The 26,908-nt window shown below is 41.6% G+C and overlaps 2 protein-coding genes and 1 long non-coding RNA gene across 3 annotated transcripts in view; 2 read left to right on the top strand and 1 right to left on the bottom strand.

Annotated features, from left to right (window-relative positions):
- LOC311000809 (dual specificity protein phosphatase 18) overlaps positions 1-26,908 on the top strand; it is a 255,469-nt gene that overhangs the window by 113,625 nt on the left and 114,936 nt on the right. The window lies entirely within an intron of this gene.
- Positions 1,570-4,639, bottom strand: LOC311000734 (uncharacterized protein). Its single transcript, XM_083991552.1, has 4 exons — positions 4,300-4,639; positions 4,078-4,193; positions 3,553-3,757; positions 1,570-2,058 (listed from the first exon to the last, which is right to left on the bottom strand). The coding sequence occupies exons 1-4, from the start codon at positions 4,511-4,513 to the stop codon at positions 1,955-1,957; spliced, it is 639 nt and encodes a 212-aa protein (XP_083847678.1). The 5' UTR covers positions 4,514-4,639; the 3' UTR covers positions 1,570-1,954.
- Positions 8,288-10,788, top strand: LOC311000483. The gene is made up of 5 exons (XR_014596090.1): positions 8,288-8,806; positions 8,975-9,109; positions 9,327-9,437; positions 10,380-10,454; positions 10,569-10,788. It is a non-coding gene; the product is annotated as an uncharacterized lncRNA (long non-coding RNA).

The following is a 26,908-nucleotide window of genomic DNA, read 5'->3' as shown; positions in this document are numbered from 1 at the left end:
GTTGGACTATACAAACTAAAGTTTTTAGCAGAGACTGGCATGCATCTCACAAATGTTTGTCCTCATTCCACAGGAAAGTACAAGATGACTTGTACAATAACTCATTTGTGACAAAGTCATTGATTGAACCAGCAAGAGGAGTTAAGGGACACAGAGTTTAGGTGAAAGGTCTTCAACATACAGTAGGGGAGAGTGGGGTAAGTTGAGCCACTTTTTGTATTCAGGATCACTACATCAAGACAATTATAGTTTTGTTGCTAACTAACACATCTGCATATATTTCAGGATGTTTTGCATCCCTACAAATTAACAGAATGAGTGTAAATATAACTGTTTTTAAAATATAGTATGTTCAAAAAAAGTGGTCTTGTGACTCAACTTACCCCATGAATGGGGTAAGTTGACCATAGGAGTGGGGTAAATTTATCAACCCCCCCTTCCTTCCATCCATCTCCCACCTCCCCCTTTACTTAATATTTCATCTGTCCAGGTTACAGGTGAACACAAGCTGCAGGGACTTCCTGCTGAGCCACCAACTCACTGAGATTTGGGGAGTTTTGCAATTACGTTGCATCTTGGGAAGAATCCCAGAGATTTTTCTTTTATAGTAAAGTTTGGCCTCACTATAAACAACTTTTCCTGTTTATAGGAACATACTTACTGTAATCACAAACATACAGAATCTTGATTTAATCATTTGGACATATACAGCCAAAATACATTCACTAAGTGTATAGGATAGGTGGCTCAACTTACCCCACAGCTACCTTAGCTTGGGTTTATTGCTCTCACAGCTAAAATGGTGCAGTTTCATGCTAGGTTTCCCAGGCGAAAAAAAAGTATACTTTAACATACTAAATTTAAGCACACTTAGTGTACTTCATAAGCACAAAATTATTGTACTCAAAGTGTGTTATTTTCGAATACTAAAAACGTACTTAGTATACTAATTATATTACATTATTGCTACTTAAGATATACTAAAATACAGCTTAGTATACTTGACTGTACTATTTTGAGACACCATTAAGATCAACTTAAATATACTTAAGTACACTTTTCTCTACTAATACTGTACTTATTTATAATGTTCTTTAGTTCGATTTAAAGTATACTTTAATCCACTTTTCAGATTACTATTAATAAATTTAGAATATACTGGAAATGTATTTCTAATTTAATCATAATGTGTTGCCATTGCATTTTAAATATATTTACAAAAATTAAATAAAAATTAAAAAGTTGTACTTAAGTATATTATAGTTCATCTTAATGGTGTCTCAAAATAGTACAGATAAGTACACTAAGTTGTACTTTAGTATGTCTAAAGTAGCACTCATGATATATCATTAGTATACTAAGTACAATGTTAGCACATCGAAAATAATATACTGTGAGTACACTAATTATGTGTGCAGAAAGTATACTATATGTTTGTCATTAAAGTACACTTCAACGGTACACAGAAAGTATATATTTTTTATAATTAATTTGAATTTCAAATTACTTTTAAGTAAACATAAAAAATAATTAGAACATACTTAAGGTAGAAAAAAAGTTTATTTTTAACGCACAGCATTACAGGGAAAATGTGCATAATAAAGTACATTTAAGTACATCTTTAACAACATTTTCAAACAGTTTCTCTTCATTGTGACATTTTTATTCAAATTTGGATCATCTGACCCCAGAGAATTCTTTTTAGTCATACTCTTTAACAAGTTAACTAAAAAACAATAATAAAAGGAAAAAATAAAAAGAAACAATAGCTGTGCTAGCACTACCCTGCTAGCTGTGCACCGCAGAGAAGCTAATAATGACAGGGATGAACATTAAACTGACTTTTGAAACTTTTACATGTGAAACATTGACACAGTTTGTTTAAACTCAAAATGTATGTCCACCAAAAAACAAACAAACAAAAACGATTACAAACAGTTACTGATGTTACTGCTTACTGTTTCTTTTTGCTCACAAAATTCTCATTGTTACATTTTCTCCGAATCACTGCCCTCACATCAGACACATTTGTTCCTGGAAATTCAGCAATAACTGTATCTGTAAAATAGAAAAGGACAAATAAAATGGTGTTACAAATCATACTTCTCCAGAGTTATCACATTAGCAAGAAGGGGGCATACATACATGAGGACAATCTGAAACATGTTGCTTCTGGCTATGGCCAAGGCAAGGGTAGAGGCATAAAAACAAAATTATAATAAGGAAAAATAGACTTAAAGCAGATAGGCTGTTCAGCTAAAATGATATCAAACGCTCTAAAATGGCAGCCAAAACCAGAAAGGCGAGGAAGAAAAAGAAAGACGACTATTCGAAGGGATCGGAGAATAACCAAAATGGCAAAGGCTCAGCCAATGATCAGCTCCAGGAGTTTCAAAGGAGATCTAAGATTGCCTGTGAGTACTGTAACAATCAGACGACGTCTATGTGAAGCCAAGCTACCAGCAAGAAGCCCCCGCAAAGTCCCATTGTTAAAAAAAATACATGTAATGAAGCGGTTATAATTTGCCAAATAACACATTGACTGGCCTAAAAAGAAATGGCGTAATATTTTGTGGACTGATGAGAGTAAGATTGTTCTTTTTGTGTCTAAGGGCCACAGACAGTTTGTCAGACGTCCTGCAAACACTGAATTCAAGCCACAGTGAAGACCCCCACCCCCCCCACAAGCATGGTGGTGCAAGCATCATGATATGGGGATGTTTCTCGTACTATGGTGTTGGTCCTATTTATCGCATACCAGGGATCATGGATCAGTTTGAGTATATCAGAGTACTGGAAGAAGTCATGTTGCCGTATACTGAAGAGGAAATGACCCCAAACAAGACAATGACCTCAAACACACTAGCAAGCGTGTAAAGAAAGATGTCAACACTGCTATTTTTTTGAACATTATATTTCTTGACTTTCTATAAAATATTATCAAATTAAATTACTTTTTCCAATTTACTTGGTTTGAAATAGAATGTGCAGTGTCCCCAATGCAGTTGTGTTCCTTAAAATACAATTTATTTGAAGAATTTTGAGGTTTACTCACCTTTTTAAACACACTGCTATTATTATGAACATAACTGTATATGTGTTAATATAAGTCTTAAATAGTTATATCTTCCGATCTTCTTCCCGATATCACTTACATAGTGAGTGTTTGGACCGAAAACACGGGTCTGTCAGTCCCTCTGCTCTGCTCTGAGCCGAGGAGAAAACTTTTCTTGTATCCTACAGTTTTTATCCAATGAGGAGAGAGAACGGCATGCAGGGCTGTGTGTGCAGCCAAGGGATGCGCCTGAATGTGGTGACGTAGGGACGAGGACTGTTATGGTGCGTTCAAGGCAGCCCGTAACTGGTGTTTTTCCGACCTGTGAAGTCGTACCAGTTCGATCTGGTACGCGTTCACAGGTCTGAAGTTACAAGTGGCCGTTATAGTGACTTTCACAGGTAAAACAGGTCGAGAAAACACGACAAAAGCCTGCCTGGAACGCAGCATAAGCCAAAACGACCGGATCGCTTACTTCGGCTTTAACCAATACTTACCAACAAGGGCACTCAGCTTTTCCGGATTTAGCTGCTCTTTCGTTGTTCCAGTAGGCCCTGGTTTTCCTGTGAGAGTCGAGGATGCCAAAACATCCCGCCCAAAGATGAGCACAGCTAAGTCCTGTGTGAACAGGGACATTCTTGTTCGGTTTAGTCTTCGGAAACAGGTTTTGCTGACCTGCACCCCCGTGTTGCCCAGGGAAATCTGTGTCCAGGAATTAGAGTTAGTCAATTATAGGAATACGTTGCTGGAATGCATTTCTTAAAAGACAAAGCCGAACTATTGAATGCCAAATATTAGTCAAGTTGTAATTTCTGCAAGTGGTCTTCAATGAATTAAAGTGTAATTTCTGAACAAATGGAAAAAAAATGTTCTATCAAATACAGTACGTGCAAAATGTGGGTCGAGACTACAGAGACAAAACTGCAGAGTGAACAGTCAAATAGTTTACAACAATTTTGGATGAAATGTTTCCTGTAATAAAAAAGCAGTATTAACAAAACGTGTATAAATGCAATACATACCATTTCTGGAGCTGGACTGGAAGAACCAGAACTTGTACTGTCAGTGTCCATGACAGGTGGCATTCTCTTCATGGTTGTGATAAGATCTCTGACACACCTGACTAAGGCTGGTATTTCTGCATTAAGGAAAAAAAACACAAGTCACAGATATATGAGAGATAAGGCTCCTATCGATACAATTACTGACATAAAAACATAAGCAATTCTTCTTTGTATGAATACCTTTCAGAGCATCCATCACTTCCTGTTGCATGGGAACACTGGATCTGGACTGATCCATCAGGACACTCTCCTCTTCACTTTCCCCTTGGCGGAGGTCCTGCATAAATGAAAATGTCAACAATGCTATGTTAGTATGACTCACCTGGAGTGTAGCGTCGTGTTTCTTAAATTTTCTTGCCAGCGAAGGCGGATTATTGTGAAGCCGCTTTGCCATGTTCGCATGTTTTGAAACATAGATTGTTTTAAAGCGGGAGGGGGCGCAGGTGAATTTCAGGGCTATGTCACACAGATTAGCATCCCTCTGGTAAAATGGGCTCTATGCACAGCTCCACCACTTCCTGAATTTAAGGCAGGTCCTTCATTTCCTGTTTTACATTATTGGACACATTGATTAATCCAGGTGTGTCTGACTATTGTGACTACTCAGACACACCTGGATTAATCAGTTTGTCCAATAATGTAAGACAGGAAATGAAGGACCTGCCTTAAATTCAGGAAGTGGTGGAGCTGTGCATAGAGCCCATTCCCCCTGGGTTTACATTCCTCTTCCTCACGATAACAGCATTTCAGTCAAATTATGTTATTTTCCGTGATATTCTGTGTTAAAAAGTAGATTCCATTTTTATTGCTCAATTCCGCGATTCCGTCCGCGATTCTGTGATCGCTGAAACAATAGGGCCCTAATTCTAGTTTTATTTCTTGCATTTTGTAAATACTTACAGTTGATCCCGAAGCCTGAGGTGGGTCAAATAAGTCCACATTGGTGTCTATGTCTGTATCGTCTTCACTTGTCAAGGGGGTGGAGGTTCTTGGATTTCTTCTCAGCAGCGAGGATTTCAGTTGGGAAAGGGCTTTGTCTCTTGCAGCCTTTATCATCTTCGGCTTCTTAAACAAAGGGCAGAAAAAGTAAAATGTTAAACTGCAAAGGCAAGAGAGGGGTAAATATCCATCTTTGTAGATGTTTGTAGAATGTATCACCTACTGTACAGCCTATTAAGATATTGTCAGACCATATTTCACCAGAGGAACAGTACTCACTACTCACAATTTTATCTTTTTATATCATACAATTTGTCATGTGTTGTAGTAGTTTTTGTACTTACTAAACAGTCAGTATTTCAAAACTAACACAGCTGGAGTGCCACCATCCACTTCTGCAACTGCACTGCTGTCAAACCTAAAGCCACTTAATATGAAAAATATGTCTTATCCTCCCACAATATTCTCTTATTCCCGTAAATACTTACATTTGTTTGAAGAACTTGTGATGGGTCAATCTGTGTTTCATCTTCATCTGAAGTGAGACTGGAAGTTGCAGTAATTCTTTTTTTCTGTACCGAAGAGAAAGAATGTATTACATGACAACAACATATGAACTATACCATAGATGCTTTCTGGTGAAGAGATTTTTTTTTAGAAAAACATTTCAACTACAAAACATCATAGTATTACAGTGTCATAAATTCATTAACGATTGTATGTGTTACAATTAAAAATAATTCAGTGGGTGACATTCACTTCATATCATTTTTCATAAACAAGATGAGACAAGATATTAAAAGCATAACCAACCTACAAATAGGGATTTCAGTGAATCAAGACTTTGGTAAGTATGATACGAAATGGAGCAGCATTTTGAACCTACAGGTGTTTTAATCTGATGTGAAATGCAAAGAGAGGAGGGAGGGCAAAAGGAAAAACCAATCGCTGTGGTAAGTGCTAGTGCAGCAACAGGTCATTAATAAACATGTAGTGACAAGTGATGAAGCTGCAAACTGTCTTGTCACTGCAACCACTGCTGTGTAAATGTAAACACAGCAGTTAGCTTCATTACTGCTCAGTATATCAAAATATTTGTGCACGTGTGTGTTAGCAACATATTGTGACTTTAACTAAATAATTGATATATTCTATTTTCATGTTATCAGGATGATGAGGATGTTTTTGCAGTAGTGTCGACCAGTGTTGCCAACTTGGTGACTTTGTCGCTAGATTTAGCCTCCTTTCAGAACCCTTTAGCGATTTTTTTTTAAGCGACTTGTGTCATATCTAGCGACTTTTTGGACAGATCTTAACTACTTTTCTTGAAGGGAGTCGCCAGTATTTCTCAGTGAATGAGTGTTAATGTAGCTCTCTGGGTGGACTGTTCAGTGGGTGGGACAGAGCAGCAGCAACACGTTCAGTGGACCAATCAGCAGCCACACAGACGTGGATGAACTGTGAATGTGCATGCCTAAAGACCAATCACTGATCCCCATCGTTTTTATTCTAAATGATTTAACTTTACTATTTGAGTTTGATTTTGTTTTGTCAAAATAGACAGAGTTAACTATAGTGAATTTATTCCAGTGCATGATCATCTCTCTGTTCATGATACTTCAGTTACAGTCGATGCAACAGCCTGTATAAACAGTTTTAGAGGTAGATTTAGATGCACATTGACATTGAGGAGCCTCTTGAAATAAACGCTGGTCAGTCAGTTTAGTTTAACTTTATTTTTTAAATATTTTTTTTTTATTTTGTAGTAAAGTCATGTCATCATATATATGCAAATTAGCATGTGACGTTATCTAGCGACATCCAGGACTTTTCCTGCAGGCTTTAGCTACTTCCCATTGAAAATAGTTGGCAGCACTGTTATCGACTTTGTTATAGACAAATTTGAATGCCGTCAGAACTATCTATAAAATTAGTGGTATTGTGGCATCCCTAGTTGCAACACAATATAACTATTAATTAAAGTGTGTTTTCTATAGAAAAGAAACACAAGCAACAAAAATAACCTTTGGTTTGCTTCCATCATGTGTTGTAGTACAAGGTGTGGTCCTTCTCCTTGCAACTGCCATGTGCCAGATGTCCTCATCCTTGAGGAAGGCTTCTTTTTTTCCCATCAACTCCTTGTAGTTGTCTGCAACCACAAACATCAGACAAACTGTCAAAACCATGTTTTTTCCCTCTTTTGCTCAATATTTTGTCTCGTGAAATGCACCACAGTAAATCTAATATTTTACACAACAAGTCACTTTAAGTCTTTTTGTAAACATAGTTACATACAAATTAAATTACATACAAGGTTAACATTAACAATCATTAGCATGAGCCACTGGCAAATTCTTTATCAATCATCACTAACAGTAGTGGCTGGCGGCAAGTGCTAGCATAACAAATTTGTACAAACAATTTTTTTCTTGTTATTTTCTTTACAGTGGGCAATTTTTGCTAAACATTCTCCACACAGCACGCTCACAAATTGAACAGCTGCCGTCTGCCGCTAACAGCTAGCTAGCTAGTTATTAGCTAATGCAGCTTGTGAATGATAAGTTTGCCTATTATCTTGTTTAACTTAGTCATTAGTAGAAAGAATATTTATTCAAAAGATATTTCACAGCATGCACGAGCAATACAAACCTCCGAGTAAGAGCAGTTTTGCGGCCACCGTGTTTTTAGGTGCTTTCCTGGTGCCCCAGCACACTTGTATCCATCCGTCTTCACTGGAGAGGTCCGGCCGTTTTAATACCTGAACGAGCTGCTGTCTGTACTGAGGTGTCACAATGTCAGTACTTTCGACGTGAATTGTGTTGTCCCTAAAATAAAACATCCCGAACTTGAACTGCGCCATTGTAACTGAACTGCGACAACGCCTCCCTCAGCATCTACTATCGCTCTGATCTACGTTAAAGCAGGTTGCATTCGGGGGTAACCAATCAGCGGCAGCACAGCCGCGAGTACTTCAGGGTCAATTTGAAAAATGTCCACCACATGTAAATTTTCAATTTTGATATTGAAAATTGTCTGTCTGACCCAGACTCTACGTTCTTGCAAAAAAAAAAAAGAGTAATTAAATTTTTTAAAAGTCTGTGTACACCATGGATGTATTATATTAACGGTGTACACCGTAATGTATGCTCCCCCTCGGCCACCGTAGTAATGTCCATGCACACACGCGCACGTATCAGGTTACGATGACGTTTTATCCAGGACACTGCGCCCGCCCTCTGCACTTTACTTTACCCGTGGATGTATTTTACCGGGCTTTTAGAGAAAAACTGTAAAACCGCCCGCAGACATGGCACCCAAAAGACATTACAAAGAATATCTGCTGGATGAGTCGAGCCAACCTTCAAAGGCAACCAAATACAGACGGCTAGCAAATGAGAAAGAGGTATTTGAGCTTTCACATTTATTTTATTATCAACAACAGCAGTGATTATAGAATAAGATTAATAATTCTTAATTTTAAACGCAAGGACTGTCTTGCTCATTGCAGAATACTTTAAACTGCAGAGGAAATTACAAGAAATACCTCAGTGCATCCTGTACAACTAACAATAGAGAGGTCTTGAAAGAGGTAGACCATTTTTTTCGTTCGCAACATCACGAATTGCAGATAGTGTTACATGCAAGTTGACATTGCAACTGCACTCCCCAGATTCCACTTTCAAATAACGGTGAACGAACATATTCTCTGGAGGAATATCCAGGAGACAATCCCACAACTAACAAACAGGTAAAGAACAGTGATCATTACTATGTTTTATGCTTCCATTCTGAACAAAATACATATTACTTTCCTCTAAAGCTTTTATTCATCCATAATTTTATTTGTAATGTTTATCATACCCTAAATGTTTACAGTATGATAGTTAAATAAATCTATGTGCTGTCTCATGATCAGAATGTTCCTGATGAGGGCCTTGTTGCAGAAGGACCAAGCGGTCAGTCATCTTTAGAATGTTTGAGAGGAAAGCATCTTGTCAGTCCAATAAGAGAGCACCTGCTTCAGGACAGACCAAACAGAGATTCATCAGAGGTATTAAAATACTAGCAATTGAAATTGTTGATATTAATTGCTGTGTTATACTATATAGTTTCTGTATAATTGTCATTTCAATTAAATTAAACGTGATGAAAATAATGATTGCCCTAGCCACTACAGTGTATTTCCTTAAAATGAGACACAAACATGTATTATTGTCATTAATACTTCACTTGAGAATTTCCATGTATTATATCTTCATTATATGCAGCCTGCCGGAGAGGGAGTCTCCAGAAAGACCCACCCAGTGCTAGAATTGCCACCCTCCACCTACTCACACTGCGGGGATCAACAAGATATGCAAATCGGACCAGAAGCACAGGTACTATAGTTACAAGTTACTAGTTTCATTTTTATGCTAAAAACAACCCCTTTAATCAATACAGAAAATGTGAATAGAGTAGTTTTTATTTTTTTAAACTGACGTAATAATAATATAGGCTACCAATAATAAACATGTATTGAAAGTGAACACCAGCAAGGTCTCATTTGGTCACAGAATTAGAACTACATATAACTATTTCAAAGTATGATTGCATTATTCATTCATGTTTAATTTACATTGTAATTCAAGCAAATTAGTAGTTCCACATGAGGCTAACAAAGTTTCTAACAAGTGGCTGACTTATAGCCTACATTGGCACTTGATGGCTGTGACATATACGTTCCCTTAATGTGAAGCTGTAGCTTTGTAGCTGTAGTCACCATTTTCCTGGATATTATCCATCTGTTCGATCTTCACTGCACATATAATGCATATGTGGCTTAACCTGCTTAATGTGACTTAAATCTGATGTTTTATTCCAATACAACAATTTTGTTTTTTATTAAGCATTATTATGCAGTTTTGGCTTAATGTTTGAACTCACTGTCTTGATAGAAACAGATGCCCTGTCTTGCATCCACCCAAGGATTAGTGCTTTTCAGTATTCTTGTTTCTGATTTGTTAATAGAGTTCATTTGTTTTCTAGGTTTGGGCAAGGAGTTACACAATTTGTATATTTACTGAATATAGGCACTACATTCATCCTTTCCCCTGAAATCACATCAGTTTTATATGAAGCTAGTATGTATTCCATTTGCATAACTCTCTGCCAACAACTCCAGAAGGCAACATGGTAAATTCTCTAAATGTAAAAACTACCAGATGACTTGTCGTAGTTAGTTACCACTTATCTTTTGGAACACTAGTATTGTTTTATATGTCAAAACTATAAAAGAAATGAAAATGAAAATATTTATGCTTCCATTTATATTTTGCCAGGACATGTTAGAGAAGCAACCAGGATGCAATGTGCCTGCTACTCCACCTGATCAGCAAGAGACACCAAACCAACAGGTTATTAACATGTATTATTGTACAGTATGTTTTCTCTGTAAATCGGCAAGCAATCTCTTTTAATGCAGATGAATGTAACAGTTTTCTATTTTGTCTTTTTTTATGTCTTCACAGGCAGAGACATTTTTGTTGGATGGAGATGATCCAGCGTATCCTGGAGCTCCACTGACAAAGGGGCAAAGTTTAATCTTACTGATGTCTTATGTACTAAGGCACAATGTGACAGGTGTGGCACTGGAACATCTACTGAAGATTGTCAATGAACATTTCCCTGGAATGGTACCAGTAACCACATACCTTTTTCACAAAGCTTACGGACAATATGGAAATTATGTCCCCCATTTTTACTGTCCAGCATGCGAAAACTACTTAGGGGTAATTCACTAACAAGGACCACGCCACAACAATGTGCCATTAGACGATTTAATGGGATGAAATGATGAACATGAATGAATGATATTGTACGAGAGTGGTAAAGGTGCGGGGAGGTTGATGTCGCGTCTCGTCTGGGAAGATAAACCGGAGACCGGCGGAGGGAGACTCAGAGTGGGGGTTCCGTCTCGGCGTTGTTCCGCCCGAGCTGGATTCGTGCCCCCCAGACGATGCTGTGGAGGAGATCTGAAAGGGAATGCGTTGGTTAAGAAGAAAGGGATGGAGGAAGGGAGGGAAGGATGGAGGGATGAGAGTGAGGATGATCCGGGAGGAGGCTGGAGCCGGGAGGCGCCTAGACAAGGGGAAGAAGGGAGGGTGGGTCGAGAAATCGAGGCAACTGAGGAAGGAAGGGGTTGACCCAGGTATTTGTAGGCTTGACCGGTGATTAGAGGTGTGGTTGAGGCGTGGCCCTGCTCCTGAACTTAAGTTAACTCCGTGAACTTTCATTTCACTAACAAGGACCACGCCACAACAATGTGCCATTAGACGATTTAATGGGATGAAATGATGAACATGAATGAATGATATTGTACGAGAGTGGTAAAGGTGCGGGGAGGTTGATGTCGCGTCTCGTCTGGGAAGATAAACCGGAGACCGGCGGAGGGAGACTCAGAGTGGGGGTTCCGTCTCGGCGTTGTTCCGCCCGAGCTGGATTCGTGCCCCCAAAAGTTGAATTAAATAAAATCGCATCGCGAGCAGGCTGAACGGGTCGTTGAGGTCGTAGTGGAGGATGTGTGCGCGAAATGCTATTGACGACCGACGGCCCGGACCTTGGCGGTTGGTCCGAACATGTCTTGTCTGGCTGCTGAGGACGCAGTGCTTATTCTAGGAAGGGCGAGAGAAGTATGTGGGAATTATTTCTGAGCTGACGGCGTTGCGGAGGTGCGTTAGCTACGTGCCTAGAACTGGTGCATTTAGGGATGATGCGACGGATCGTAGGAGGATGAGGTTGGGATGAATTTGGAGCACCTCGAAGTTAAGACGTGTATAGCGTAGGCGCAGAGTACGAATGCAGAGGGTCGGAAGGGAGTGGCAAGCGTCTTGCTGTGTGAGGAGGCTCCCATTTCCACGAGCCTTGATTAACGCGGTAATGTGAGAATGAGTAATGGAAGGACGATGAGTCCGCTGTGGAAGATGGTACATAACATATACGATGTTACGGCTGTGTGTTTTGTAGACTTAATCATAAACAAAGATTACAGGTTACGGAGCGCGTTTGTGTCGCGGAGCGCAGAGACGAGAGCTGGGACACCGAGGCGGCGACCGTGTAACTACGCTGATGTTGCAAGGTTGGTTTTCAGCAGTGAGACGCCAGGTGAAGGCAGAGAGCCTCTGTTCTCGCTTGTAACGGTCGCAAGTCATGTATTTAACATACTTACTCTGGAGCTTTTATTAAGGTTAAGTGTAGCGTAGCCACCGGGTAATCCTGCTAAGTTCCTCTTTAGATCCATGGCTGTGGTGTTATCGGAGTAGTATTAAAGACATCTGGGACGCTTCGAACCCCCAAAAGAGAGGCAGCGATGAGGAATGGACTGCCCCGTACACGACGAACGAAGGAGAGCGGGAGCCCGAGTCTAGCGAAACAAAGTCAATGAGCCGTGCGGAAAACGAACATTTGCCTACGATAGCCATCGAAGCCCTTGGACAGAACCGAGTCCTGGTAAAGGCGTCGGCACATCAGAAAGTGGAAAACAGAACTAATCTGGCGAGCGACGAGAGAAGAGCGACGGTCCGACAAAGCAGGCCGGGAAAACAGTGCTGCTGAAAGAGAGATTAGTTACATACACACCAATATGCATACGCACCACGGGAACACCTGCGGAAAGAACAAATAGCCGCCAGCGTAATGCCGGAGTTACAGGGGAGGGGCGATGGGATGGCTGGGTGAGCAATGCCGCCGAGACTGAAAAGAATAATAGTTAGTGATGCATGGAGAGAAAACAAACATTTGGGTGATGGGAGGAGGCAGAAGGTAAGATGCCAGAGAAACCGTGATGGGGCTGCGTGGGGCTGCTGAGCCGGTTGGAAAAGAGGGAGGTGCAGAAGCTGTACCGCCGAGAATGGCTGAAGGCTACGTGGAGAAAGGGACAAAGGGATGTGTACGGGAGGTCTGTGAAGTCTACGGACGCAGGGATGTGTACGGGAGGTCCGTGAAGTCTACGGACGCAGGGATGCGTACGGGAGGTCCGTGAAGTCTACGGACGCAGGGATGCGTACGGGAGATCCGTGAAGTCTACGGACGCAGGGATGTGTACGGGAGGTCTGTGAAGTCTGCGGACGCGGGGATGAGAGGAAGGCAGACGTTGCCTGGGCTGAGAACATATGGTGGATCGACCGCGGAGCACGCGCAAGCTTGTACAATGCGCGCACCGATGCTACAGACCTCCACCTTACCATTGCGCCACATGGGACGAGAAGTGATGGAAATGTTTTCCTTTTAATTTGAATAATCGATGAATTTGAAACTTATACCCCAGGTGACCGAATGCGGGGTCCGTTCGTGCTTTCGCAGCAAACGGATTCAAGACAGAGACAGAAGTGGAGCAATAAGTAGACGAACGGCAGAAAGCACGTCGCGGTTTTAACGAAAACATTCGAGTCAATACTCACTAGAAATTGCCGATGACCGTCCCTAGCTGCCGAGCCACGGTTTGACATGCAGCTTGGTGACGCAGCAGGAAAGGTTAAACACGAGGAGCCATCGAGGCTGTGATGTAAAGACCTGTGAGCCCCAGAGGTACCCGCCGCGGGTACGAGCCACGTGATACCGAAGTAGAACAAGAAGCGCGTTCGTAACTCCATGAGCTATGGCACGGAGTCGGACGGACCTACGGTAAAGTTACGTTCAAACGAAGTCGGACGGAGGCTAGAGAGCAACACTTTAACAGAAAACAACATTTGGGTGCTGGGGAAGGGATGGGGGTGGAGGGACGAGGGATGAGGGATGGGGGGGGGGTAAGGACAGACCAGGTGGAAATGAAAGAGGCTGCGAGTGAAGAGAGTGATCCCGTGGTTGGACCACTGAGTAGCTGAACTGGCTTGTGAGCCGCCGAGCAGGTAAACGGAAAGGAGGGAGGAGCAGAGGCCGCGGCGCTGGAGGCGGCTGAAGGAAGGGTAGGGGAAAGGATGATGGGATGATGGGATGAAGGGATGCATGTGCACGGGAGAAGCCTGCAGAGATGGGGGACGAGAAGAAGGCAGAAATCGCCAGACAGAGGCGAGAGAGGATACGACCTGTCCGCCGCCGGGAGCCGATGAAGCGGGCGGCGGAGGCCCCGTGACGACGTCGCCAGAGCGTAGTGAGCGACACGTGAGAAAACAAACGTACGGGTGGTGAGGAAGGGATGGGGGGAGGAAGGAAGGGTAGAGGGGATGGAGGTTCGTGGAGCCTGCAGGCGTGGGGATGAGAAAAGGCAGAAATTAATAAAATGCGGTAAAACTCTTTAATTTAAGGAATAGCTATAATTTACAAGAAAGTCCCCGAGCCATTAAGTTAACCTTTTGCAGTTATTGTATTACAAGTTAATGTTTTCATAAGTTCTATGTTGGTGAACACTTATTTTGGTGAATTTGGTGATTTCGGAATCCGCTACAGACGGGAACCAGAAAGCAGACGAATTCGGAGGTAACAGACACCAGGCTCTTCGCTCGTCTGAAGAGCCTGGTGACGCGAGGCTAGGAGGTGAGAGGGAGACGGCACGATAGGCTACCTGTCAGTCAACGATGAGGGCAGCGGAGGCCCTGTGACGCCACGTGCGCCGCCGCCGCCGCCTGAGAGTAGAGCAACACACGAGAAAACAAACATACAGACGGTGGGGGGAGGGAGGAAGGGTAGAGGGGTTTGTGGAGCCTGCAGGGCAGGCATGGGGATGAGAAAAAGAAAATTACCTGATGGAGGTGAGAGAGAGCCGGCACGATGCCTGTCAGCCGACGATGAGGGCAGCAGAGGCCCAGTGATGTCGCGCGTGGCGTGGCCGCCGCCTGAGCGTAGTGAGCAACACACGAGAAAACGAACATTCAGGTGTCGGGGGAGGGAGGGAGAGGGGGTGAAGGGTAGAGGGGATGGGATGAGATGTGCACGGGAGGTTTGTGGAGCCTGCAGACACGGGGATGAGAAGAAGGCAGAAGATGCCTGGTAGAGATGGGAGAGAGGATGCACAGGGAGATACGACCTGAAGCTGCTGGGGGGAGCCGATGATGAAGCGGGCAGCGGAGGCCCCGTGAAGTCACGCGTGACGCCGCTGGCGGGCTGGCCCGGAGGAGGAATCCGGAAGCGCGGTTGACTTGGTTGCAGTCGTTGCCAGCATGTTGATAGAGGTGGAGAAAAGATGAAACGACGGACGCGGAGCCGGCCGAATCCGTGAGGAGGGCGCGCCGAGCCGGGAAGAATACCCGGCGTGGCTGCCCGAGGTGAGCCGCTGCGGTGACGAGGAGAGGCGTGTCGGCGTAGGGGCTCCGCACGCTGCGGCCGCGGACGGAGGAGAGGAGACCGGGGATCCACCGACCCGGCGGAACCGGGAACGGGGGACCGTCAGGAGAGCCGAGGCGAGCGGCTCGGCGGGAGGCCCGAGGCGGGGACGAGACGTGCAGGTCGGGGTCCGCGGCGGTGGCGGCGTGGAGCGACGAGGAAGCGCGTCGTGTCCCCTCGAGAAATCGAGGCAACTGAGGAAGGAAGGGGTTGACCCAGGTATTTGTAGGCTTGACCGGTGATTAGAGGTGTGGTTGAGGCGTGGCCCTGCTCCTGAACTTAAGTTAACTCCGTGAACTTTCATATAATACCAGTGAACTACAGTGTGGTGCTTGCAATGCAGTAACTGATTCAGAGAGCTGTCTCAAAAGTGGGTGTTTCTTTCTAGTGCTTAGTTTGGCTTCACAAATCAAAACATTGCTTGAACGAAACCAAAGTTTAAAAAAAGACTGGCAATGTGCAGATGTCATTTCAGATATACAGTGTGGAGAAGAGTACCAGAAACTCAAAGAATCAGGTGAATTAGGTGAGGATGACATAACTTTAATTTGGAACTGTGATGGAATTCCAGTTTTCAGGAGTTCAAAGTATCAAATCTGGCCCATTCAGTGTCAGGTTATAGAACTCGAACCTAAAGAACGCAAGGCAAATATCTGTCTTCCTTGTCTCTGGTTTGGCGAGAAGAAGCCAAACATCTTAACATTTGTGAAGCCATTTGTTGATGAACTGCAAATTTTAGAACAAAATGGCATTAAATGGAAGGACTCAGAAAATGTACAACATGTCTCCAAAGTGTATGCTCTGATATGCAGTTCAGATTCAGTTGCTCGCCCACTTCTAAGAAACACCAAACAGTTTAATGGCTTTTATGGATGTGATTTTTGTTACCATGTTGGTGGTGGTCCTTACACAAACAAAGGCCCAAAACCACATCTTAGAACTGAAGCTAAGCATTTTGATCATGCAATGGCTGCAACACCAGACCGTCCTGTAATGGGAGTGAAGGGACCTTCACCATTAATGAAACTCACAAAGTTTCAAATGATAAATGGATTTGTTCCAGAGTATCAGCATTGTGTCTGCCTTGGTGTGACAAGACAATTAGCAAAACTGTGGTTTGACTCAAGAAATCATGACAAAGAGTGGTACTTAGGAGCAAAATCAGACCGCATTGACAAAGAGCTCATTGCAATTCAACCCCCTGTTGAGATAACAAGAGTACCACGATCTGTGGCAGACAGAAAATATTGGAAAGCATCAGAGTGGAGGTCATTCCTGTTATTCTATGCCCTGCCTTTACTGAATGGGGTCTTACTAAAGAAGTTCTGGAACCACCTTTTTCTGTTTGTGTTCGCAATGCACATTCTTTTGGGAGAAAAGGTGAAACGCTGTGATATTGAAGTAGCTGAAAGAGCTCTCAAGAAGTTCTCACTGCAGTTTGAGAAGTTATATGGTGCAGCAAATATGACATTTAATGTCCATCTTCTGACACACCTTGCGGCAAGTGTTAGGAACTGGGGCCCTTTGTGGGCCACGTCAACCTTTTCTTTTGAATCATTTAATGGCACTTTGTTACAGTACTTCCATGGGACAACACATGTTCCAGAACAAATAGTTAAAAGATTTCTTTGCTGGAGGAGTCTAACACAAAAAGCCGAAAAGTACATGGTAGATGCTAATGAAGGGGTGAAGTGCATTTTTTCACATCTCCTAAACAGCAATGTATCAAGTTCAAATTCATCTAGCCTGAATGAAAATGTCAGGGTTTTTGGTAATCCCTGTCATCACAAACTGTCAGCATTAGAAAAACTTGCTATCAAAGACTTGCTAAGTGTTACAGTCGAACACTGTGTTTGTTATCACCGTTTCATTGTAAAAGGCGTACTGTATCATTCCAGCAGTAACAGAAGTCTAAAAAAAAGGATCAACTCAACAGTGGAGTTACAGAATGGAAGATTATGTAGAATTCTTTGCATGTCAGTATTCAGAGCAGGTGATTTGTCATTGCACTGTATATTGGTAAAGGAGCTTGTGAAGACTGATGGACAGCTCTGCAAGGATAGTCAACTGAACATTGCTTCCACTTTTATGTCTGAGGTGTCAGAATCTAGGAATGTTTATGCGGTGCCCACTGACCTGTTCCACAGGAAATGTGTTTTGATCCGATCAAGAGACAAACAATATGTTATTCCTCTACCAAATAATGTAGAGAGAGATTAAATAGTTAGTGGGGAAGTTTGAGAAAAATTGCTGAAACCACTGCCAAATTGTAAGAAATTGGGATTACATATCAGTGTGTATTCTTGGTGTGTCTTAACACTAGTGGACAATGTCCAAAAATGGCAACTTCAGAGTATTAAATCTGTAAAAATTATAAGGCATACATGGGCAAGCACACACAAAGACTGTGCTGTTAAACAGTTATAGTATAACAGTTGTGGTATAACAAAATACAAACAAAATCGTAGGGGTGAATACTTTTGCAAGGCACTGTACCTGGCCTCAAAATGTTGAACTTTAACAGACTGTTTTCATGCAAAATCAAAGACTTTCAAAAGATTAATTTTTCTGTCAAGCAGCAAAGCAAATTTCCTGTTATCTACACATCTTAATATGTTCATAAGTGTAATGTGTTTTCTGATTGCTGTCAAATGTAAGTGAAACAATCCAAGCTTTGGAATAAGTACTTTCCATGTGATGATAAGAAATACACAAGGTTGTACTGTTTTTTTTAGAAATACTGGTGACTACTGCATTATATAAACGCAAATGGTCAATTGAAAGGTGCTCTGTTGTTGATGTTCATGTTTATTCAAAATTCACCATTACATTTGGAGAATGGATGGATTTTTAAATATTGCATAAAAACAACGGTGGTGTTGAAGTAATCCAAATACTTTATAACACTAATTGCTAACATTTTAAAACTGAAATAGAAAAGTGAGGATTTTTTTCAATTAGAAAAGGTATTGTTACATAACAACATTGTTGCATTTTGCTGGTAAAATACATTATTTTAAAAGGTTGAAGAGAAAAGGTCAGCTGCAGAAATGAACTGTTATTGTACATTATTTTAAACTGATCTTAGCACACTAAAAGAAATGGCTACATACTGATGAATTTGTTCTGGTTTATAGTGTACTTATGAAGAATACACTAATTTACCACTGAAGTAGTATTCAATTATAAATATACTTATTTTAAGTGCACTTTAACACTGCTGTGCTAACAATGATATGAAAAAAGTGTTATAAAAGTGAACTTATTGAAAGGGTGCTAAAAGTGCACTTGATAAAAGTAGCTGCAAATACACTGACATTAAACTTATATTTAACACATTCGAAGTACATAATAAATAAATATACTAATCAAACACTTATATATATTTCAGTGTTAGTATATTTTATATGAATATACTTAATATGAATTCAAGTATTAGTACTAAATAGTGTACTTTATCTAAGTAAACTGAAGTACTACTGAGGGAATAATATATTTTTAATTAATACATTTATAATATATTTTTGGTTTACTTTATTTTAACACATAAAGTCAAAATGTGCTAGAAATGTACTTTCAGAAAATTAAGTACATTTTTAGTACATTAAAGTATATTACTTTTTTACCTGGGTTACTACCTCATGTTGTAGCTCATAGATACCACAACCCATGTATAAAGGTCTTCACAGACTCCATGAAATGATGCCTGCCTCCCAAATATTTGGTCACATGCTAACTTTTTCCTATAGTTTCCTAGAAACAAGGGGTGGGTCAACTTACCCACTGGCTCATCTTACCCCACTCTCCCCTATTTGCTAAAAGCTTAGTTCAATTTCTCATGAATCAGTGAAGATAAAACCAGTTTTTATTTGTCCTTTTCTCTGGGGCTGTTGATTTTAGTGAGTAAACTTCTCCTTGATGTGTTTCTTTATGAGTCAATTCTTTTGTAATTGTTCTTTTGCAATGAACCTTGATGTAACTTTGGATCTGAACACCGTATCAGAAAACGCCCCCGAGCTTGTTCTTATCAGCTGTAAGAGTTACTTCAGAGATGAGACACATGCTCGGTTACAATGACACAGAAGAAGTTATTCACACACGGGGCGGTGTTTGGCTCGGTTGGTAGAGCAGCCGCCCCATGTGCTGAGGCTAGAAACAGTTGTTCACTCTTTTATCATCATGCTTGGACTATTGTAGGGGAGCCCGGGGACGGTTGTAACAGCTTCACTTTCACCAATAAGGGAATAACATTAGAGTTATGTGAACAATATCATGTGAACCCACTCCCTCCCTGACATTGCATGTGAATTTACATGGCTGTGTGAAGAAGGCCCAATCCCATTTCCCCCCTTGGCCCTACCACTTACCCCTACCCCTCCGTTTTGTGCGTTCACGTGTCGGGGTAGGGGGAAGTGGTAGGTCTATATACCCCTCCAAACGGAGATTTTTCAGAGGCACACTCCAAACGCAGGGGTATGAAAAGTTTCCCAGAATGCATCTTGCGGCAGCCGGCAGCGGTGGTTGTAAAACGAAAAGCTGTTTTATTTCTCACTGTAGCGCTGTTATTACGTCACTTTATTAAGTTTTAATATTTTTTCATGTGAGAAAGTAACTGTTTAGGTCCCAAATGTGCGGTTAGTTTATCCAAATGACGGCTGGTTAGAAGTTTGCTCCGATGTTTTTTGGGAGAAGTGAAGCTCCAGAAGGAGCGGCTCCTCACAGAGGCAGCAGCCGGTCTGCAGGGCTGCTCGGCCGGCCAAACTACGTCGTCATCCCGGGAGAGAAGTTGATCGCTAATTAACTTACCCGCGGGTTTTTAGAGGTTTACCGCCGGCTGGTTAAATTCTTTTTAGCATTTAAATGTTGGTCTCATTGATGAAATCTGACAATTGTGGCAGTAGCATTAGTTTATTTGAATGAAAAGTGAAGCTTCATGTATCAGACAGAAGAGCAGGCAGCGCTGCCTCGGGGCTCTGTACGTACAGAAATCACCACATTTACATCAATAAATAAATGTTTTACAATGAACCGATCAGTCTGCATTAAGTTTTATCTTATTTTATTAAGTTATATGGTACACGGCTATTTGATTTCTGGCAAAAGCTCGCCGCATCAGCTTACGTAAAAGCCAGTGGAGACTACATGATGACGACTGTTGTCGGGTTGACATTCTACCTCTACCCTTTGTAGCTCCGTTTCAAGGGGTAGGGGAAAAAAAGAGAATTGGGATTGGGCCTAAGTGTGTAGGTTTTACAGCCAAAAAACACTTTTTTAGGTCAGAAACTAATATTTTGAAGTCTCAATGTTGACTCGTATCGATACCGTTGAAGTTTGAATGAGGAAACTGGTTTAAGATGAAAGAGCAGGTTCTTAGGTAAAATATGTTTATTTTAAACCACCATGCTGGTACAGCCGTTCAAACAACGGCTGACAGGGGTGGGGACGGTTGTTACTCCTTTTATCTTTGTTGTTTTATTAACTGGAAGTGTCATTAAAGGAGCATTATCGCAAATCCAAATTCTTAATTCGGCCACTAGATGGAGCCAGGCGGAGCTTATCAGATATAAACAAGTGGGCAGCTGTCAGAGAGAGAGAGAGCAGCCTCGTTTAGTAAATTCACTAAATAGTGAATATGAGTGACTTTATAATCGTATAAAATACGATATACATATTATATATAAATGCCTATATACATATATATTATTATTATTATTACAATAATATTATAATAATTGTAAAAAATACAATTTATAAGCCATACATGTTCTAAAACTTAATAATTGTTGCACTTTATGTGTTTTTCTTATATTTTCTATACATAGCCTACACTTATTGGAATTTTTCTTTACCACAAACGGGCAAGGAAGCAAAAATGGTCACTTCGTTGACCTTCAATTTCTACATAAAAATGACAAATTTTGAAAAATGTAAAAATTGTAATTAAGTCTTGTTATGTCCTAGAATAACAATCTAAGGTTGGAATTTTGAATTTCAAAGTATTTCAATGGTAGAAAGCTTCTTAACCCTTTATAGGGCACTCACTGTCACTGCTCTTTAACCATCAGTGATGAGTTCTTTTTGTTCATACTGAACCACAGGAAGAAGCTTCAGTGTTGGAACATGAACAATAAACTGACATAGATGACATGTTTTTTTGGTTTGGTCTCAGTTTTTAGTTTTTTAATCTCACTGTTACAATTGACCCCGGTAGTGGGGCAGGTTGTAACAGTGGCACTCCTTTGCATTTGACATCAAATAGTGAATTCTGTGATTTACTTTGAGAAGTTTAGGGCGTTGCTATTTGTAGAGAACAAATGAGGAAACTCTGTGTCAAAAGTTGAGAGCCCGACCATGAACACTCTGTAAGTTATGTGAGCTGAGCGGTCTCCTCTACTACAGCTTATCCAGACTTCAGCAGCTAAACTGACAAACTAACAGAATCAAGAAGGTCCTGTCACATTACACCAGTTGTAGCATCACTGCACCGGTTACCCAATCATTTTGGAATACATTACTTCATAGGGTTAGGCTTAGGGTCGAAAAGTACTTTATAAATAAAACTAGAAAAAGAAACTTTCACCATGTGAATGCTGAAAGCAGCTGAACACTATTGCTGAATGAGCTGAAGACATTTTCGAAGCAATGCTGAGTTAGCTGAAGAAACTGGTGAGGCAATGTTGAAAAAGGCTAAAGCTAAAATATAAAACTTGAAGGCTGAGAGATGAATGTCTTTCTATGGGCGAAAGAAAGAAAGAAAGAAAGAAAGAAAGAAAAAGGGGGTAGAAGAAAGAAAGAAAGAAAGAAAGAAGAAAAAGAGAAAAAAGAGACAGAGAGAGGGGGATGATAGAAAGATGTAGATAGATAGAGATAGAGAAGGGTAGAAAGAAAACATTAAAGGGACAACGAGGAGTTTCTATTCGGTTATAAAAAAGTCTCACGTTAATGTGGATGAATCTCCGCTACCCACACTTGTTAATGGGCCCATTTTCGATAAATATATCATTCTGTCTCTATCGTTATTTTGTTATTATTATTACTCATTAAGGAAATGCTGGTCGGCTCGACCAGCGTTTCCTTAATGAGAATAACGCAGCTGAATCGCCGTTTATGGTCGGAACTACGACAGTAACTGAACCTCTTTGAACCTCTGACTTTAATTCTTGATGAATGAAAACATGAGTCTGTCTTGCACCGGTCAAAGAATTTCACGGTGCGGAGGCTCATAAATGTAGTGTGAAAACGCTTCGCTTTTCCAAAACTCCTCGTTGTCCCTTTAAGACAGAAAGAAGTAAAAAGACAGAGAAAGGGGTAGAAAGAAAGAAAGAAAAACAGAAAGAAAGAAAGAAAGAAAGAAAGAAAGAAAGAAAGAAAGAAAGAAAGAAAGAAAGAAAGAAAGAAGGGGATGGATTGATAGAAAGAGGTAGATAGATATAGATAGATAGAGAAGGGTAGAAACAAAAAGAAAGAAAGCAAAGAGACAGAGAGGGGTAGAGAAAAAACTGTTTTTTGTTTTTGCTGCTTGTTTGTTTTACCCTTTCATTTTGGAATACATTACTTCATGGTCTGGCCCCAGAGTATATCGAGGAAGTCCAGATCAGAGGAGAAAAAACATTTTTTTGTTTTTGCTGCTTGTTTGTTTGTTTTTATCCGGAAAGCACTTTGTGCTTTGGCTCGAAAAGTACTTTATAAATAAAACTAGAAAAAGAAACTTTCACCATGTGAATGCTGAAAGCAGCTGAACGCTGTTGCTTGAAGCAATGGGAAGGGAGGGGAGGCCGGTCTAACAGCAGGGGAAGGGGTGGGAGGGGGGGCGGTGCAGGCGGTGGCTGGTGCAGAGAGATGGAGCTCCGGTGGATCTGCGGAAACACAGAGAGAGTGCGAGACACCAAGGCCAAACTACAAAGTACAACAGAAAATGACAGTTCAAAAATATACTGAGGAGAGGAGAGGAGAGGAGAGGAGAGGAGGAGAGGAGAGGAGAGGAGAGGAGAGGAGAGGAGAGGAGAGGAGAGGGGAGGGGAGGAGAGGAGAGGAGAGGAGGAGAGAAGAGGGGAGGGGAGGAGAGGAGAGGAGAGGAGGAGAGGAGAGGAGAGGAGAGGAGAGGGGAGGAGAGGAGATAGGAGGAGAGGAGAGGAGAGGAGAGGAGAGGGCTCTGTGTAACCAGATGTGTTCCCAGCAGTCTAAGCCTATAGCAGCGTAGCTATAAAATGGTTCAGAGCTACCTGAACCAGCCCTAACTAAAAGCCCTGTCATAAAGGAAGGTCTTAAGCCTACACTTAAATGTAGTTAGAGTGTCTGCCTCTTTGACCCATGGAGAGAGCTGGTTCCACAGTAAAGGAGCCCGGTAACTGAAGGCTCTACCTCCCAGTCTGTTTTTAGAGATACTGGGAGTCACTAACAGACCTGCGTTCTGGGAGCGGAGTGCTCTGGTAGGACAGTAAGGAATGATTAGTTCTTTCAGATAGGTTGGAGCTTTATCATTAAGAGCCTTATAAGTCAGCAGAAGGATTTTGAAGTCTATTCTAAATCCTACAGGAAGCCAGTGGAGAGAAGCTAAAGTGGGAGAGATGTGCTCTCTCTTCCTAACTCCTGTCAAAACTCTTGCTGCGGCATTCTGGACTAGCTGGAGACTCTTTAGAGAGTTTTTCGGACATCCTGACAGGAGAGAGTTGCAGTAGTCTAGCCTAGAAGTGATAAATGCATGCACTAGTTTCTCAGCATCACTCTGGGAGAGAATATTCCTAATCTTAGTGATACTGCGCAGATGGAAGAAGGCGGTCCTAGTCACGTGTTTTATGTGGGAGCTAAAGGAAAGGTCCTGGTCAAAAATGACTCCAAGGTTCCTCGCAGTTGTACTCGGGGTCAGGGTGATGCCATCTAGAGTAGCGATCTGATCAGAGAAAGTGTCCCTGAGATGTTTAGGTCCAAACACAATGACCTCAGTTTTATCTGAATTCAGTAGCAAGAAGTTAGAGGACATCCAGGATCTAATGTCTTTCAGGCAGTCTTGCAGATTGATGAGGCGGCTTCTGTCATCTGGCTCCATGGACAAGTAGAGTTGCGTGTCATCCGCATAACAGTGAAAATTGATTGAGTGCTTCCGGATGATGCCACCTAATGGGAGCATGTAAAGAATGAAGAGGATTGGCCCTAAGACTGAACCCTGCGGTACACCATACGTAACTCTGCTATACTCTGAATGGTCTTTATTAACATTAACAAATTGAAACCTGTCAGATAAGTATGACTTAAACCATTTTAGGGCAGGTCCTTTAATCCCTATTTCATGATCTAGTCTCTGCAGCAGGATGCTGTGGTCGATGGTGTCGAATGCAGCACTGAGGTCCAAAAGTACAAGAACAGAGACGAGACCTCTGTCTGAAGCTATAAGAAGATCATTAGAGACTTTGACAAGTGCTGTTTCAGTGCTATGGTGTTCTCTGAATCCAGATTGGAAAGCTTCAAAGAGCTCGTTGCTGTGCAGATGTTCATGTAGCTGCTCCAGGACGATCTTCTCAAGGATCTTAGAGATGTAAGGAAGGTTGGATATAGCAATGCTGAGTTAGCTGAAGAAACTGCTGAGGCAATGTTGAAAAAGGCTAAAGCTAAAACATAAAACTTGAAGACTGAGAGATGAATGTCTTTCTATGGGCGAAAGAGCAGCTGTGGCTTTGGCTCGAAAAGTGTTTTATAAATAAAACTGGAGAAAGAAACTTTCACCATGTGAATGCTGAAACAGAAAGAAAGAAAGAAAGAAAGAAAGAAAGAAGAAAAAGACACAGAGAGAGGGGGATGATAGAAAGAGGTAGATAGATATAGATAGAGAAGGGTAGAAACAAAAAGAAAGAAAGAGACAGAGAGAGAGGTAGAGAAAAAACAGTTTTTTGTTTTTGCTGCTTTCTGTTTGTTTGTATCTGGAAAGCAGCTGTGGCTTTGGCTGGAAAAGTGTTTTATAAATAAAACTATTATAGATAAACTCTGAAACTTCTCCCAGCCCTTAGTCCACATGAGGGGGAGGAGATAGAGTGAAATTTGAATTTTGGGGTGAACTATCCCTTTTAACAGCCCCCAAAATCAACACAAGACACCAAACACAGTTACACAGTTTATTGACAGGTTACAGTCAGTGTGTGTAGATAGATGACAGTAAAGTGGTGTTACAGCTTCATGTTGTGTGTTCACGGTGCTGAGCAGCGCGGGGTTAAACACTGTGATGCTGCTGCTGTTAGTGTCACATTCATCTGAAATACAGGACTTGGTCAGTGTCAAACTATTTACAGTGTCATAGGACGATGGACAGAGGACAGAGAAGACGGAGGGTTAGGGGCAGGGTTGGGAGGGTTACTTTAAAAATGTATTCCAGTACAATTACAAGTTAGCTGTTAGAAAATGTAATTAGTAACTTAAGTACCACAAAATTAAAGTAATGTAACAGATTACATTTAGTTACTTTTGGATTACTTTAATACCAAACATGCAAATTCAGTCACGCAGCCATCACGCATCAATCCACGCAGAGGAAACAGGAAATGAAACGAACCGAGCATCCTCTAAATTTCAAAATAAAACACAATGGATAAACTCTCGATTGTAAATCATCACTTTATCAACATAAATGACAGCCGCCGGCACAAACCACGAGTTGGGGGGGGGGGGGGGGGGGGGGGGGTCACAACAAACAGCTTTGAGGTAAACAATGGTTTACACTTTGCACAGATAAATCTTAAAGTGTGTATTGCAACACCTTCTCATCACAATCCATGCCATCTAACTTATAGTACACAGATCAGCTGTTATTAAAACCCAACTCATAAAACAGGATCGTGATAATTGGCCAGAATTTTAAACCTAATAACAGTAAAACGGTAGAGTTTAAAAAAAATTCACCCCCCTCAGAGTGTGTGCGGGGGTAGAAACTATCGGTTGAGACCAAAAAAATGAAATGTACCAGGCTGTAAATAGGTTTTTTTAAGCTGTAAAATGGGTGATTTTAACATGGGGGACAATGGAGAGTTGCTCCCTTCTGACACCAGCCCCCAGAGGAAGCCCAGGGGATTGCAGTTTGTTGAACAAGGAAGTGACTTCACTTCTCAGACCCACAACTGCCCCCTTGGTTTCATCCACAGTCCCAGTTCACCTGGAGACCACCTGGTTCATTCACTGGCAGCTCAACGGGAGCGTACCTATGTTCCCCGGGTCTACCCTCTTTTTGAAAAAGGGTCCTATGTTCCCCTCTGTTGCTGGTCGATGGACTCTCTCTACTTATCTGGACTCTATCTGGTCCGTCTAGCCTCTACCTGGTATGTTTACTGTACTAAACTTAACCAACTCCTTTCTTCATTGCCTAAACCCAACCAATGGGACAATTACACTTCTCACTCAAAGTCACAACTCAACTTCTCACTCAAAAATAGGCAAAAATCTGCAAAGTCACAACTGCACTGCATGTTCCCCGGGTCCTTTTGGGGAAAAGCGGGGAACATAGGACCATTTTTTAGAAAAAGGGTCCTATGTTCCCCGGTCTCATACAAAGTGGGGAACATAGGACCCGGGG

Source organism: Trachurus trachurus (genome assembly GCF_905171665.1).
Source record: "Trachurus trachurus genome assembly, chromosome: 17".
In the NCBI taxonomy this organism is placed as follows: domain Eukaryota; kingdom Metazoa; phylum Chordata; class Actinopteri; order Carangiformes; family Carangidae; genus Trachurus; species Trachurus trachurus.
This window is presented reverse-complemented; position numbering and strand designations above follow the sequence as displayed.

Bases quoted from the DNA above. Each gene is read 5' to 3' on its own strand.
- LOC311000734 (XM_083991552.1), bottom strand. From the start codon at position 4,513: ATGGCAAAGCGGCTTCACAATAATCCGCCTTCGCTGGCAAGAAAATTT. The intron at 3,758-4,077 runs GTATGTATTGCA...TCCTGGACACAG, and splicing joins CCAGTCCAGCTCCAGAAATG to ATTTCCCTGGGCAACACGGG. The intron at 2,059-3,552 runs GTAAGTATTGGT...TCTATTTTACAG, and splicing joins AAAGCTGAGTGCCCTTGTTG to ATACAGTTATTGCTGAATTT.